Here is a 14,961-nt window from a genome sequence, read left to right as displayed (position 1 = left end):
AAGATAGGAAAAAAAAGTTTTGAGATGCTGTCCGATAGTATAACATTCAAATATCCATATGTACATGGCACCAGTAGAATAAAAGAAGATAAATAATATAATCATCAGAAAACTAAAACATGCTCACAAAAAAATGACCTCCCTTAATGAACGCCTTGCAATGCATCGCTTTTTTGCTGTTTTGTTCGTGACCAACCATCGTATAGGCAGTAAAACCATACGGTGAGTTATTATTTTATTCCCCCTTGCCATGAGTATATAAGTATACTTTATCCCAAGAACTGCCCGACCTTTCCACCGATATTCTTCAAATCGAGCAGGAATGTGTCATGTCCGAATAGGGAGACATCCTCTCCAAGCTCAACGTGCTCAACGGTGGTGTTCCCTCCGGCGCGGAGCGTCTCCGCAATCTCGCGCTGCTGCCAGGCAGGGAAGAGGATATCACTGGCAACGCCCATCACCAGCACGGGGTGGTTCTTCAGCGGCGCAAGACCCGCTATCAGATCCTGGGGTGCGGTCGTGGCCGGGTCGCTGGGCTGCGGGCTACGACCAGCGACGGACTGATCCATTGGCGGGGTAGATGCGGTGACGGAAGGCTGCTCCTCGTATGGCTTCTCCGGAAGCGTGAGACTGCAGGCGGCGTCGTTGGAGCGGATATTCCGCCAGCCGCGGGCGATCTTGGCCTCGTTCTCTGCTCGTCGTCTCTGGGTCTCGATCTGGTTCGCATGTCCCAGGTCGAAGAGGTCCATTGCCTTGGACACGTACAGCAGGCTGTTGGGGTCGTACTCCAGGCAGAACTTCTCCCCGGCGTGGTCAAGGTAGGTCTCAATCAGGAAGTCCGGGCAGAGGGCCGGCTGTTTACTTGGATCCGCGCGCTTGCGTCCGAATCGCTTCTCCCATTCTGGTCCGCTCCGGTAGGTCACGGTCGCGATTTCTCGAGCGAGTTTCATGCCTGAGTGCGGCGGGATCGAGTCGTAGTAGAAGCCGCGGTTCCACTTGGGATCCATCATCAGAACCTGCCGCTGTGTGTGCCGCATAGCAATGCTGTACGGATGGCTGCGCGCACATCCGCTGATGCTGACGATTTTGCCCACCCTGTCAGGGAACAAGATACCAGCCGCCAGACTCTGCATCCCTCCCATGCTGGATCCCACAGATGCGTAGAGTTTTGTGATCCCGAGAGAGTCCAGAAGTCTGAATTGCGCACGCACCATGTCCTCGATCGTCAGGATCGGGAACCTCGTCGCATATCTCTTGCCATCAGAGGGGTCGATCGACGAAGGTCCTGTACTCCCGTAGCATCCTCCGATGACGTTCGTGCATATCACAAAGTACTTGTCCGTATCCAGTGGTGCCCCGGGGCCGATAAACTTCTCCCACCAGCCCGGCTTCGGGTTCGTCTCCGTGCTGTGCGCATGGCTCGAGGCAGAGAGACCTGTGTGGAGGAGAATCGCGTTGCTCTTGTCTGCGTTCAATTGACCCCATGTCTCATATGCGATGTCAAATTCCGGCAACACTCCACCCCAGTCCAGCAGCAATGGCTCGTGGCATTGAAAGCGCTCATGGTGACCGGTGGTGTAGGACGGCTCCGGACCCGACTGGAGCGATCTGGCTGACAGAGAAGCGGATTTTGCTTCTTGGGCATCAAGGCAGGGGAAGGACAGAGCCGGGTTAGAGGAAGAATCCCTCTGAGCCCGCCCGGAAGATTGTTCCTCACTCTCCGCGACGGCTGGCTGCGCTCTGCGAGGCGGATATGCATGTATCGACCTTGTCCCGGTTACCTGGACCGCTGACAAACGAGGTTTTCCGGCAATTGCGTATGAGGCGCCATCATATCGCAGCCCGGAGGCTTTCAGGCTGCGCGGGATTGATCGCACAGCACCGCGGAGAGAGATCATGATGGCGGAAACGGTGCTGGACGTACGGCGGGGTAGGACTGAGGATTCAAGAAAAGCTCGCGGAGCATGTTTTCTCCATCGCGGAGGCGGAGACGACCAAGTCTGCCCCACGGCCGCATGTCGTACAGCGCGTGGGAGCTGCTCGATCGCGTCATCTCTTGGGGCCTCGATTGGTGCGCAGCCTGGCGGTGGACGACGGCAGTATATGTTTTGTGCACTGCATACTTACGCTTATGTAATAATGTCTGTGTTCCCGGGCACGATCATGAAGTCATCTTACAGTACATGTACCTAGATAGACAGATGGAGTATGCTATGTACCCAAAAATCCTCTGCTTCGTAGACCAAAAGCACAAAATATGTACAAATCCAATGACAAAAATACAAATCTCATAACAACGCTCATACACTCCTCTCCAGTGGGTATCAATATGCATGTTCCCATACAGTACGTCATTAAAAAAAAATGCGACGAGATATCAAATGTACTGCGTCGAAGCATGTCAACGTCTGCAGACCACCTCTTCCTCCAGCGCAAACAGGAAGAGGGCTTGTTCGCTCCAACTTCTCAGTTCGAGAGTTCAGACGGCATCGAATGTGATCGTTTCATTCGAGTGGATTTTGATTCCTGCGGCATACATGCATCTGAATGCCTCGCAGTCTGCGTGAAAAACCATCTTCGTTCCGTCCCTGGAGACTGTGGCTCCCCCAGGAGCAATAAGACCATAGTCTCCTGTCTTCAGGAGCGCTCGCTTAGCCCTTTTATAGGGGCCCTTGAGCGACTTGGACGTGGCGAATTTGACATCGTACCACGGTGACGTGAAGCAGTGAGAGGAGAAGAACAAGAAGTAGATGCCTTGCTCCGATTTAACGATATTCGGGGCTTCAACAAGGGGCCCATCATCCTTCTCGATGTTCAGGATTTGGACCGGCTCCCCAACGGGGGTGACACCATCACTTTCGAGCTCTTGAAGCATGATTGGCACTGGAACCTTTTTGTCCTTCCCATTATTGCAATCTCCGCCATGTCCAACACTATTTCCGTCGGCCTTGTATGTGACGTACAATTTACCATCTGTATCCCTAAATGGAGAAGGATCGATGGCCCCTCCATATAGACGTGGACAAGCCAAGGGTTTTTCCTGTGGGCGATACGGCCCTAGGGGGTTTGTGTCATTCGAGACGGCGACACCCACACAGTGGTGTCTCCGCCAGTCCTTCAGCTCTCCGGCATAATACATCAAGAATTTTCCATCGTCCTGCGCGAGGGGTATCAGCATTATACTAGTCAAGAGCACCTCACACCCGACCTTCGCTGGTATTGACTTACCCTTTGAATCACATCTGGAGCCCAATGGTTTCTCTTTCTCTCCCACGGTGCTAGAGTGGGAAGCGCATCATGAGTGGTCCGGTTCCAATGTATGAAATCGTGTGAGATTGCGATCGGAATGTGTGGATGCACGTCGGGGTCGTTCTTCTTAGGATTTGTACCAAAGGCATACCAAGTGCCATTATACTCAACTAGCCCCGGGTCAGGGAAGTTGTTGAGAACACGAATCGGATGAGTCGGATCGTCCTTTCTGTTTGGAATTGCATCGTTGGGGGTGGGGTAAGAGCTGGGGTCGTTGGGGTCATAGCCCTGATGGTGTTTTCGTGGCAGAACTATCGGAAGGGTGATGATCATCGCAACAAGCCCGAGTCCGAAGAGGATGAGCCCCGCGAAAATTGATATTTTTCTCCGCGTCCACGGTCCTGCAAGTACCCCCGTAGTCTGATGTGCAGGTTTCAAAATAGTCCTCTCAACATCTGACGTCTTGTCGATATCCAAGGGCGTTTGGCTGCCCATCTTTCCTGTTGTGTAGAAGGGATGTTTTGGCTTTGAACACGGAAGTAACTCGACAGACAGGCCTCTGCGGGTAACTTCAAGGACCGGGGGGAGGGAAGGACATTGATGAGCTGATCCGTCAATTGATGATCGAGTTCATAATGGAATGAGTGTGCGAATAGACGAATATATGATATAACAATGGTCTTTGGTACGGGAATAAGGGGTCCTGTTTTCAAATATGTCTTGATGTCACCACAGGGCCTGAAGAAAAAGGAAACAAAGGTCCTAAGTACTGGTACGGCTGATTCGCGTCCTCGACCCACCGAGGCTGAGGTAACGCCCAGCGCTTCTAGGCAGTAGATCCCCTGTACTGCCTCGAGTTGGGGGCCTGGCCAGTTTTTATACGGACGGCGTCAACTTGACCAAAAGAGGAGTAGTTGCCTGTCGCTTATAATGACAGCGGCCCGGGTCACACTGCATCATCCATCAACGGGATCGCGTTTTACTTGCCTCGGAATCCAGATGCACTTAAAATGACAAGCTTTGTGCACGGGCGCTATGTGCTGCTTCAAGGGAAGACATCGTCCGCAATACTCCGTTCTGACCGGTGTCCTCCATAGTAAGCTGGATAAAATCGCGCTGTCATTAATATTGTAAGCCCGCTGCCCTTTGTTGGAACGGGTCCTTCAGGCGTCCCTGACTAGGAAGAGTCACCAGGGGTTTTCTTGCTCTGGAACATCCTGTCAGGTTATGCCGGCTGTCTCCCATGCGCCATTTAATATTGGAAACAAGAGACAGCCTATCAGAGGCGTTCCAAACAACGCCTCTCCTGCACGGCGGTTCCGCAACCAGCACGTGCTGAGTCTGAGCGGGAATGGCAGTGCATGAGCCGCTGGACTATACCACCGAAGGGTGATGATTTGCAGTGGAAAACTCGGGAGCGGCAGGTCGTTCAATCATCGATCGGCACATCGTGGATATTGTCATCGCCAAGCAATTCTCCGCAAGGGTTAAAAAGCTTCGCTTGCTGTATCGCCCTCCTATTTGTCACAGCAAGGACTAACTATCGCAGATTCGCAGGCGACTGGTAAATCCGTCTTCCACGAGGTTAGCACTGGCTGCGGTACGGCCACCGACTTCAGACAAGGGCACAGCCACTGGGGGAGGGGCTGTGACACGCTCGGACCTCGAATTCTTCCGGAGATTGAGTTGGGCACCGACAGTTAAGAGGTCGTGCCTTGCATATAACAACAAATTGTGGGGAGAACAGCTGTTTCCGACACAACAGTGTCAAGTGTGTTGTGCAGTTTGAGGAGCATGACACTCGCCAAGAATCCATCTGCTTCATCGCCATCACTCACTAGCTTCTCTAGGCCTAGCTACACTGTGCACCACTAACATTGGATTACTATTTTGAGAACAGTATGCCGCCACGACATCTACAGAGTAGGTCTATGAGAGAATCTGCATTTTTATCACATGCATTTCTATGGGTCTCCCTCTTCACCCGCCACTCCCAGGAAGGTAAACACACTCTATACCAAATTACACAGCCCGCAAAGACTCGCATTGCCGTCGGGTGATTCGATCTCTTCTTGGATTGCTCTAGTGCTAAAAATATACATACTTACAGCATAGCTGTAGATTATCAAATTGAATCCTACAAGTCTTATTCTAAATTACCACAATGATATTGTTGCAACCTTGGTAATAACCTTAACAACACATGCCCCCTCTCTAGTCATGTGACCTCATGTGATTTCATGAAGGCGGTGAGGCCTTAGCGAGGGGCGCTTATCTGCGATAGCCTCTTCCCCCACGTTTTTGTCGCTCTGTTGCAGTCATATGTCAAGACATATTAGACGCCCAGCATGAGCGGCAACGAACTTACGTGGCAGCAGAAGTTCGACCTGATTCGGGAGAACCTCGCTGAGGTTCTTAATCCCGAAATAATAGAAGATGTGCTGAAGAAGGGAGAGCCCCTCCGTATCTACTGGGGTTGGTGACACCAATCGACTCATTTTCTGGAATCATGGGATATTCACGGGGGATCTAGGTACGGCGCCAACCGGTAAAGTTCACTGTGGCTACTTCGTTCCGGTAAGGCCCATTGTACACCGTGTATATCTATATTGGACAGGCTCATGCGGGAAACAGATGATCAAGCTCGCGCAGTTCCTCCAAGCTGGTTGCAATGTCAAGGTCCTGCTTGCCGACGTACATGGCTTCCTCGATAACCTCAAGGCCCCGATTGAATTAGTTGAATACAGAGCCAAGTACTACCGATTCTGCATTACTGCGCTCCTCCGCGCACTTAATGTCCCGATTGAGAAGCTTGAGTTTGTGCTTGGCAGCTCCTACCAGCTTTCTGCGGTAATTGACACATGTATACCGACTGGAACGAGACATTGGATCTGATCAGATGGTGCAGAAATATGCGATGGATGTGTACCGGCTTACTGCCATCACCACGGAGCACGGTATGAATTCCTTATACTTTGTCGTTTACGATCGGACGTCTCTAACTGCGCCTCGCAGATGCCAGGAAAGCCGGTGCTGAAGTCGTGAAGCAAGTTGACAACCCAACCCTCAGTGGTCTTATTTACCCCCTTCTACAAGCGCTCGACGAAGAGGCCTTGGATGTCCATGCGCAGTTTGGTGGTGTCGACCAGCGCAAGATCTTTACCCTCGCAACCGAGGTATGTTGGTTTTTTTTTCCAAGTTCCGGAGACGCGCCGCTCATGAATTCTGCAGGCGCTTCCCAGAATTGGATACCGTGTCCGAGCACACCTTATGAACCCAATGGTTCCAGGGTTAGCTGGTGGCAAGATGTCTGCCAGTGACCCCAACTCCAAGATCGACCTGATCGACCCACCAGACGTTGTTGCCCGCAAGATCAAGAAAGCAAACGCTGCTCCAAAGGAAGTGGAAGACAATGGACTCCTTGCCTTCGTTGAGCACGTGTTGTTCCCCGCCAGCGGGCTGCTTGACGGCGAGCGTCGTTTTGTCGTCGAGCGGAAGGAGGGAGAGCCTCTTGTGTATACCACCCCTGAAGCGATGAAGGAGGATTACCAGAAGGACATAGTAAGTCGAGCATAACTTCCTGAAGTACTAAATGATAGATGCTAACTTTATTTTCCAGCTTACCCCTCAACTTGTATGACGCCCGTCCGAGTCTTCTATCCCCTTCACTGCTAACAGTAGACCAGCTTAAACCAGCCGTAACTGCCGCCCTGCAGAGACTCCTTGACCCCATCCAGAAGGAATTCACATCCAACCCCGAATGGCAGGAGGTAAGCCAGCCTCTGAAACTCTGTATTGGGGGGTCCGGATTCTAATTCAGCTTTTTCTCCAGATCGAGAAGAAGGCCTACCCCGCCGAGGTGCCAAAGGAGAAGAAGCAGAAGAAGCCCAAGGACAAGGGCACCAAGTACCTGGAGATGAAGAAAGCCGCGGAGCAGAAAGCAGAGGAGGGAAAGACCCTGAACGAGGCGACTGGCGCGGACGTCGGGAAGGATGCCAGCGAGGCGATGGAGAAGCTGAACATGGGTTGAAATCTTTCCAGCGCCCCGTTTGACGTGACACTAGATGCGACTTGACGACGCGACATGAAGAGATGAGCGTTGTGGCTTGAGCCCCCCATAAAAACCCTTCCATTTGCAGGAGCCTCAGCTCGGTCTTGAATGACCGAAAAGGATAGAATCCGCTTCTCTTTCTATATGATTAAAGCGATGACATACAGCGCGATTATTACTCGTATCTCTATCTATCTATCCATTTACTGTACCTAAAACGGCATTGATTGCCTAGGGAAGCATGACTTCCAAGTACATCTCTCCCACCACACTAAGGAGAGAAACGAAAACAAGAAAAGAGGAGAAAGCAAAATCAAAAACTTCCATCTGGACATTGGAAACACCCCCGCCATCCATCAGGCAGAACACTCTGCCCCAGATAGACGAATAGAGAATAGATAGTTCTAGGGATGAGATGGAATCCGTTCTACAGTACATGTACATACAATCTCTTATCTACCTAGGGTCCCCATTCTACTTCTCAGCCTCAAAATGCTCTAATAATCTAATGGAACATTCTCAGCCACGCATATAGGCGGATAGGTAACTCGTTTCCAGTCGATGAAGAAGATAAAAGAAGTACGGAGTGTACACGCGTGCTGCGTACCAGTGAAAGGTCAAGACATCGACACGGATGATCAGTTAATAAAGGGGGGGGTTTGATGCAGATTACCTATCCTCCACTTTCCACCGGTATGCTATCATTGAGATGGAGTGGTGTCAGCACAAATAGGTAGATAATAGGTAGATAGATAGTTAGATCTATCGTTCAAAAATCTGCGAGCAGCTCACTCTTCCTACTCACCTAGCCTAGCCGTCTTTGATTGCCGATCTCAAAACCGCCACCAGAAGGGGGAGACGAGCCATCAGGACCCTTCTGCGATGATATAGGGTCTTGCCGACTGATAATATCGGGTATGAAGGTAAAGAAATACGCTAGCCGCGATCCGTGAGGCTGAATGCGGAGAACGCATCGACCGAAAATCTCGTAGGTCTCATCATCAGGCCATACTGTCCGCCGCGACTGGAACTTTGTCCACTACCTTCGTCATCACAATTGCTCGCTTACGTCGTTTCCTCAAGGCGTTGCTGTCCCTCAGAGTCCGAGTCTTCGGCCGAAGGCAGCTTGGTCAGTTCGTCATCATAGAAATTTGCATCAGCAGGATCACCCCCTGTCGTCGCTTCCGTTCCAACTACTTTGATGTCAACTCTCCTTGGGGAATTCTTCTCGCATCCGATACCTGGGGATCTCATCGAACAACGCACCGGTATGACAACGGCAAGGGGAGCTCCCTTGGGACTGTAGACCATGTGCTTCTGAACCCAACAGGAAGAATGAGTGCGGGAGGAAGCTGGGTACTGGTGACGGCTGTATATATTGATCGGAGAGTTGCGTCTCTTGTCCATTATTGGAGCTGTCCACACCAGTCCGTCTGCGCCATCAGACCTTTGTTCGGACACTCTTTCGTACCTCTTCTGGTTTGGTGGAGGAAGTCACATGGCTCGCATTGCGCTCTATTTCCGATTTGCTTTCACAACGGCCTACTGTTCTGGAACCACCGTTACTGGTCATGCTCTCAGCGCCAGACGAATCTGGTGAGGTTGCAGGGACGGAGTCACTGCCCGGAGAGCTGTCCTTTTGCCGGGGCGTATCATCAGAGATCATTGGTGAGGGCACCTTCCAAAGATTCACTGTCGCTGTCGATGATCACAGCTGAACACCCTGGAAGGTGTCAGTAGAAGACAAAGAGCGAAAATTGGGGCATAGGGAACGGCTTCCACGGAGAAGACGATGCAAGCGGGGAAGATTAAACTGAATCGTATCAAGACTCCTCTCCATGGCTTTCAGGGACTGAAGGGGAGGCGGGAGGGGGAGAGTCGGAGGAACCCAGGGGGGATGAAATGTGAGAGAGGACGCACTTCCCAAACTCGGATCCGAGGATATCATTCTATAGGAAAAGCAAAGACGAGCAATGGCCCATGAAGCGTGTGCTTCTGGACAGATTCTGCCTCTGCTACTCAGGCCTCGGGGACTCCTGAACCAAGCCCCAAGGTCAACCCCTCTCGCCATCGCCGATCCAAAGGAGCTCATCAGCAGCGCATGGCTCCCGGAACGAAGATATAATGTTGATTCAGCATACCACTTAACATGATCATGATATCCAACATGTCATGGATACCAGATCTGCGATGGGACGTGACAGGGCGCTGTAAGAATATTGTGAGCGACCAGCCGCGTCATCTCCGTCCTGGGTTGGTATTCGTCACTGCCTCACTGAGGCACCTAGAGACAGTATACAACGATATAGATAGAAACCTCGCGAGGCATTTTTCCCATTCGCGATGAGGTTGTAAGGTCCCCAAAACATGAAGTTGTAAGGCCCCCCAAACAGGACCCTTGCATCCATTGACAAGGCTGGTGATTTCACCAAGATAGAACACGCAGGGCGGCTGTGCTAGAACGAGAACCCCAGAGGACCGGAGCTTGTCCGTGGACGTCCTGGGCTCTACAGAAGCCGTTGAAGAGGAGCACGCACAGATGATAGTCAGTCAGCCATCTCTCTCAAACAAGGAGGAACAGGGAAGGCGAAACCGAACCGACCGACCTGAAAGGAGGGAAGAAAAGTCAGGAGAAAGAAAAAAAGGATTTGGGGAATGCATATGGGGAGGGGGGAGGTCATCAACTCTGGGCGACCTGGAATGGCTCATTGGGGGTGAGTGGCCAGGACACCGTAAATCCACAGCTGCAGCAAGTTGGGACGAGGGAGGCAGTGTAGTGATTTCTGAGAAGAAAAAAGAAAAAAAAAGATCCATGGAGGTGGTGTGGCTGAGCAACGCACTCGAGGTCTTATATAAAGTAGGGAAGCTACCTTTGTACTGACCTACTTGGCTCTGCTTTCTCCATCAAGTCCTTCAATACCTAAAGACCTTATCAGACACTCGACTCGACAGACCGCAGCATCTAGTATAAGTGATAGTGTCATCGAAGCAGGAAGCCAGAACCGGCAAGTCCAACTCCTACCTTGTCCCAACTGATCGTGTCGGATACCAGTGCGTAACACATTTACTCTGGGAAACTTTTTATACTTTTTACAGTTTTCAACAAGTGTTTTTTAACGCTGAAAAGCGTTATAGGAGTCTTAAGGGAATTTTATAGAAAAACTATGAAGATCCCTACGCTCATACCGCTGAGTGTATATGCACTCTTACTGAGTGTTAGCAAGGTCTATTCAGCACAGATAGGCGTTCTGGCATTCGGGGCGGATGACATGGGCGGGCACACCGAGACATACGGAGTTCGGGTCGTGTGCGACAATAATGCAGATTTCTTTAACGTCGAGGCTGACGGTGGATGTGAGCTGCCGGTCCAGACTCCAGGCAGTAGCTGCACTGTGAACGCTTGTGGCGGCTCGTATACTGGAACATGGACAGAAGTCAACAGCCAAGGGTGTAACAACGCAATCAGCATCAGTGCAGGCAACGTGAATGGAGAACCTTATCCCGGTGGCCCAGGATGTCGCAATGCTCAGTCATGTACCGAAGGAGGACTTGCAGGTACTCAAGACTCTGGCTTTCTATGTGTGATTGGTGCTTCGGGGTGATGGAGCCCGCAGAACGGGCAGGTTCGTCTTTTGGGTATGCGACACCTACCAGCAAAGCCCTAGAAGGTGTCAACTAGGACTTATAATAATTCGATGAATAGGTAGTCAGATCCGCCGATCCCCGCTCAACACTGCAATCGTTTCAATCATGTCTTGAAAATCGTCTCATTATATGCGAGATTCAAGGGGATTATTATTTGGAATTGATATCAAGATTATGCAGATTTGGTTGAGTTATTGAGGTTGAAATTGATGCAGTCATTCCACTCATTTTAGATAGTCAGATTGGAATTAACGTCGCTCGCTACCTATTAGGACTAGTTCCTCGTTCCTCTGACAGAATGTGTATATAGAAGAACTACATCTCCCACTCACAGCTCGCATTGGGAACAATGAGAACAAATGACCCCACTCAGAAACACAGTAAAGCCGAAGCAGGCAGCATCCAATAACGACACACAACAATTCAATACAACTGTTTGGTGGAAGAACGAAGGAATAACATAACTATCATTTATGTCTGATTGCTCAAAATTCTAAGGAACATTGAGTACTGCAGGCAAATATCCCTGAGGAGGCAGGGAAATGAGATGTTGTATCCGCCAGGAAATTTATAACCCCAAATCATATTATCCTAGACTTTATATCATGTTGCTGGAGGAATCAGAGATTGGAGTACGAGGACACTTCTGAGAAGAGCACAGGAAAAAAAATTTAAAAAAGGGGGGGGATTGTTCTGCTTGTGCTACCTGATTTTAGTTGCAATTGCAGCGAATGCATAATCTGTTTGCAGCGGAAGAGAGAAGATAGATAAGGTCGTGAGCAGTATGTATGTAAGGGGTATACTCCGTATCAAATTCTCCGCAGTCCCAGGAATGCATGCCCTTTTTGGGTATGCGGACTCCGACTCCGTTGCCAGATCAGGACCACTTAGGTTAATGTACAGCACTACCGTGTACAAGATACTACTCCGTATAGAGGGGGAAAGGCTACCAGGCAGGGGTATTAATAGGTGCTATGTCGCAGACAAGTGGGGGAATGACGCGGCTTTATAGTTCGTGATGGCGGATTGGAACCTTTAGGAAGATACCTCGTTACCCCAAGCTGAAACGGCCAAGAGAAATTGCGATCCTCTCTGGTGTGCGCCGCTAAGATCTCTGAGGTTCGAAGATGGCACTCCTTGACGTGACATCAGACGATTCAATCTCACTCAGAGACGGTTGGAATGGGGCAAACTGCTTTTCGATCGGTTGTCTCCGGTGGAGTTTCTTTCTGCAAACGGCTTCGTTGAACAGAACAGATGAAGCCGTACAGCAGCAGAAGATGATCGACGAGTACGACAGGACGGTTTAGATCGGGCCGCGCCAGACGAGCCGCTCGCGGCCAGTCACCGTCGCCCGCGGAGGCCACGCGAAGGACCTGAAAAGATCTCCGTTTTCTCTCCAGCTGCGCTCGTGCTACGCTGCCATCCTCCCTTTTCCTATTTTTTTCTCTTTCCTGCCGTCTCCATGTAGACTGTTTCTCTCATGGATGTGAGGATTGGATAGCTGCTGCAGGGCCTCGCGGTCTTTTTCTCTACGTCACCCCGTCACACCCTTCGAAAACCACGGAGCTTGCGGACACCACAAGCTCGTGGTGTACATACAACACCGCGGACCCTGCGGTCTACCCGTCCTGAGTCTCCCCAAGTTCCTCCGAGTCGAATTCGCCTACCATGTTGACCTTTCGAAAATCCTTGATCGCCGCCGTCTTCCTCATCACCTTCATCTTCCTCCTCCGGTCCTCCCACTCCTCCGCACCGCAGACACCCTCGTCCGCCTCGACCGGAGAAGAGAACGATGACGCCGCCGCCGCCGCCCAGATACCAGAGCCCCGACAGGCGGAGAAAAAGAAGAAAGTCACCTCTCTACCACGATTATCCAGTGAGGACATAGCCAGCATGCCGCTGCGCGAGCGACTGCGCTACCAGTTCCCGTACGACCTCGAGAGCAAGTTCCCCGCATACATCTGGCAGACATGGAAGTACACCCCGGCCTCGGGCTCCTTCGAAGAGTCCCTGCGTCCCTTCGAGGCCAGCTGGTCGGAGCTACACCCGGGCTTCGTCCATGAGGTCGTCCCCGACGACACCGCCTTCCACCTGATCCGGTACCTGTACGCCTCGATGCCCGAGATCCAGGAGGCCTACCAGGCGCTGCCGCTCGCCGTGCTGAAGGCGGACTTCTTCCGTTACCTGATCCTGCTCGCCCGCGGCGGCATCTACAGCGACATCGACACCATCGCGCTCAAGCCCGCCATCGACTGGCTCCCCCAGGACTTTGACCGATCGACCATCGGCCTCGTCATCGGCATCGAGGCCGACCCTGACCGACCCGACTGGCACCAGTGGTACTCGCGCCGGATCCAATTCTGCCAGTGGACGATCCAGGCGAAACCGGGCCACCCGGTGCTGCGCGACATCGTCGCGACCATCACGGAAGACACGTTGAGAATGAAGAGGGAGGGTATCCTCACCAAGTCCAAGATGGACAAGAGCATCGTCGAGTTTACGGGTCCGGCCGTCTGGACGGATACCGTGTTCCGGTACTTCAACAACCCGGAGTACTTCCGGGACGAGAACGGGAACGCGAAGAACATCACCGCTATGGACTTTACGGGGATCACGGAGCACAAGAAGGTCGGCGACGTCGTCGTCTTGCCGATCACGAGCTTCAGTCCCGGTGTGCAGCAGATGGGCGCTGAGGATGTGGATCACCCGATGGCGTTTGTGAAGCATGAATTCGAGGGTCTGTACCATTTATATCGTCCTTAACTCAATCCATCTGCTTTAGTTTACGCATACTCAAATCGAACCAGGAACATGGAAACCCGAATGGGAACGCAAGATCGGCACCCAATGATAAACGCGACCACCACGTTTTTAATCAATGGATACTTCTTTGTCGTCGGGATTACGGCTTCATCTACGAGACCATCAATCGATCCGATCATCCATCAATCATATTCTTGACAAATATCCACGCGGAGTTGAAAAACGCAATCCACCCTGGGACGCCTAATTCCTTGTTCTTGTTACCGTATCCTCACCATCCATGCATCCCTCGCGCTGAGCTCAGACGGAAGACTTGGAGTTCAGCTCCGGATCATCGATCTACGAATCCTTTTCATACCTACTGCCTAACCTACCTACCCGTCGGGATCATGTTCGAAGATCTGAAGGGCGTCCACAAAGTTCGTTCCGGCTATCTACTGTATTACCTCTCCGGACCTTTTCCATCCCGTCCCGTCATCCCGACACTACCAACTACCAACACAGACAAACGACAAACGTCTGTATATTAACCACCTATCTACCCCATTTCTTCCTTCCTCTCCAATTTGATCCGATCCCCTTGATCTTGACTTTTAGATCCCGATTCGATACGATTCGAGCATTAGCAAGGCGTTTTTGTTTTTTTGTTCCTGGTGTATGTGGGGCCATGGATGTTTGTTTGTGATGTATGTACGTATGTATGTATATTTTTGCAAGGTTTTCTTTCCCCTCTTTTGTCTATCTGTCCGGACAGAAACCTACCTGTCTACCTACCTACCTATCTTGAACTAGAATCGGATCCTGGAGGAGGAGGAAGGGGAGCTCATACGTTTTTTGTTCCATGTCACACTACATTAGATTTATATTACATTACATTGAATTATTAAACCATTAGATGAGCTAAAAAGGAATAATAAAAAAAATAAAGACCAAGCTTGAGAAAGCAATTTCAATTTCAAATCGAGTTTCCTTCTCATTCAAGGGTGCTTTTATTATTATTATTATCTAGGTAGGTATCTAGGTAGATTTTTTATTTTTATTTTATTTTATTTATCCGAAAATTAGAAAAGCTAGAGATAAAGAGACATGACAAATAGGGGTAAAGTTTTCCGAACACGCTGAGAAACAGACAAAACAAAGCCAATAAAAGAAAGAAAAAAAGGGACACAACTAGCAGTAGTAGTAGCAGATTCATATAGTCTCGTTAACTCATCATTCTGTTTCTTGAATTAATTATCATTCTGATGATG

General features: G+C 50.7%; 6 protein-coding genes across 6 annotated transcripts; 3 read left to right on the top strand and 3 right to left on the bottom strand.

Annotated features, from left to right (window-relative positions):
* Window positions 1–269: 269 nt before the first annotated feature.
* Window positions 270–1,898, bottom strand: VTN00DRAFT_6096 (uncharacterized protein; the record flags this gene model as incomplete). Its single annotated transcript, XM_069432694.1, has 1 exon — window positions 270–1,898. The coding sequence occupies one exon, from the start codon at window positions 1,896–1,898 to the stop codon at window positions 270–272; it is 1,629 nt and encodes a 542-aa protein (XP_069288528.1).
* Window positions 1,899–2,479: 581 nt separating this feature from the next.
* VTN00DRAFT_6095 (uncharacterized protein) lies at window positions 2,480–3,744 on the bottom strand (the record flags this gene model as incomplete). Its single annotated transcript, XM_069432693.1, has 2 exons — window positions 2,480–3,157; window positions 3,229–3,744. The coding sequence occupies 2 exons, from the start codon at window positions 3,742–3,744 to the stop codon at window positions 2,480–2,482; spliced, it is 1,194 nt and encodes a 397-aa protein (XP_069288527.1).
* A 1,853-nt stretch (window positions 3,745–5,597) lies between these two features.
* Window positions 5,598–7,279, top strand: VTN00DRAFT_6094 (uncharacterized protein; the record flags this gene model as incomplete). Its single annotated transcript, XM_069432692.1, has 9 exons — window positions 5,598–5,724; window positions 5,783–5,826; window positions 5,884–6,099; window positions 6,158–6,206; window positions 6,265–6,425; window positions 6,481–6,810; window positions 6,869–6,883; window positions 6,936–7,019; window positions 7,082–7,279. The coding sequence occupies 9 exons, from the start codon at window positions 5,598–5,600 to the stop codon at window positions 7,277–7,279; spliced, it is 1,224 nt and encodes a 407-aa protein (XP_069288526.1).
* A 1,086-nt stretch (window positions 7,280–8,365) lies between these two features.
* On the bottom strand, window positions 8,366–8,707 carry VTN00DRAFT_6093 (uncharacterized protein; the record flags this gene model as incomplete). The annotated part of the gene is made up of 1 exon (XM_069432691.1): window positions 8,366–8,707. One exon carries the CDS (start codon window positions 8,705–8,707, stop codon window positions 8,366–8,368), a length of 342 nt encoding a protein of 113 aa, XP_069288525.1.
* Window positions 8,708–10,464: 1,757 nt separating this feature from the next.
* On the top strand, window positions 10,465–11,007 carry VTN00DRAFT_6092 (uncharacterized protein; the record flags this gene model as incomplete). The annotated part of the gene is made up of 3 exons (XM_069432690.1): window positions 10,465–10,855; window positions 10,915–10,936; window positions 11,004–11,007. 3 exons carry the CDS (start codon window positions 10,465–10,467, stop codon window positions 11,005–11,007), a joined length of 417 nt encoding a protein of 138 aa, XP_069288524.1.
* A 1,609-nt stretch (window positions 11,008–12,616) lies between these two features.
* On the top strand, window positions 12,617–13,799 carry VTN00DRAFT_6091 (uncharacterized protein; the record flags this gene model as incomplete). Its single annotated transcript, XM_069432689.1, has 2 exons — window positions 12,617–13,685; window positions 13,756–13,799. The coding sequence occupies 2 exons, from the start codon at window positions 12,617–12,619 to the stop codon at window positions 13,797–13,799; spliced, it is 1,113 nt and encodes a 370-aa protein (XP_069288523.1).
* Window positions 13,800–14,961: the final 1,162 nt, after the last annotated feature.

The sequence above is a fragment of the Thermoascus crustaceus genome, assembly GCF_041956765.1.
Source record: "Thermoascus crustaceus strain CBS 181.67 unplaced genomic scaffold VTN00scaffold_3, whole genome shotgun sequence".
In the NCBI taxonomy this organism is placed as follows: Eukaryota; Fungi; Ascomycota; class Eurotiomycetes; order Eurotiales; family Thermoascaceae; genus Thermoascus; species Thermoascus crustaceus.
This window is presented reverse-complemented; position numbering and strand designations above follow the sequence as displayed.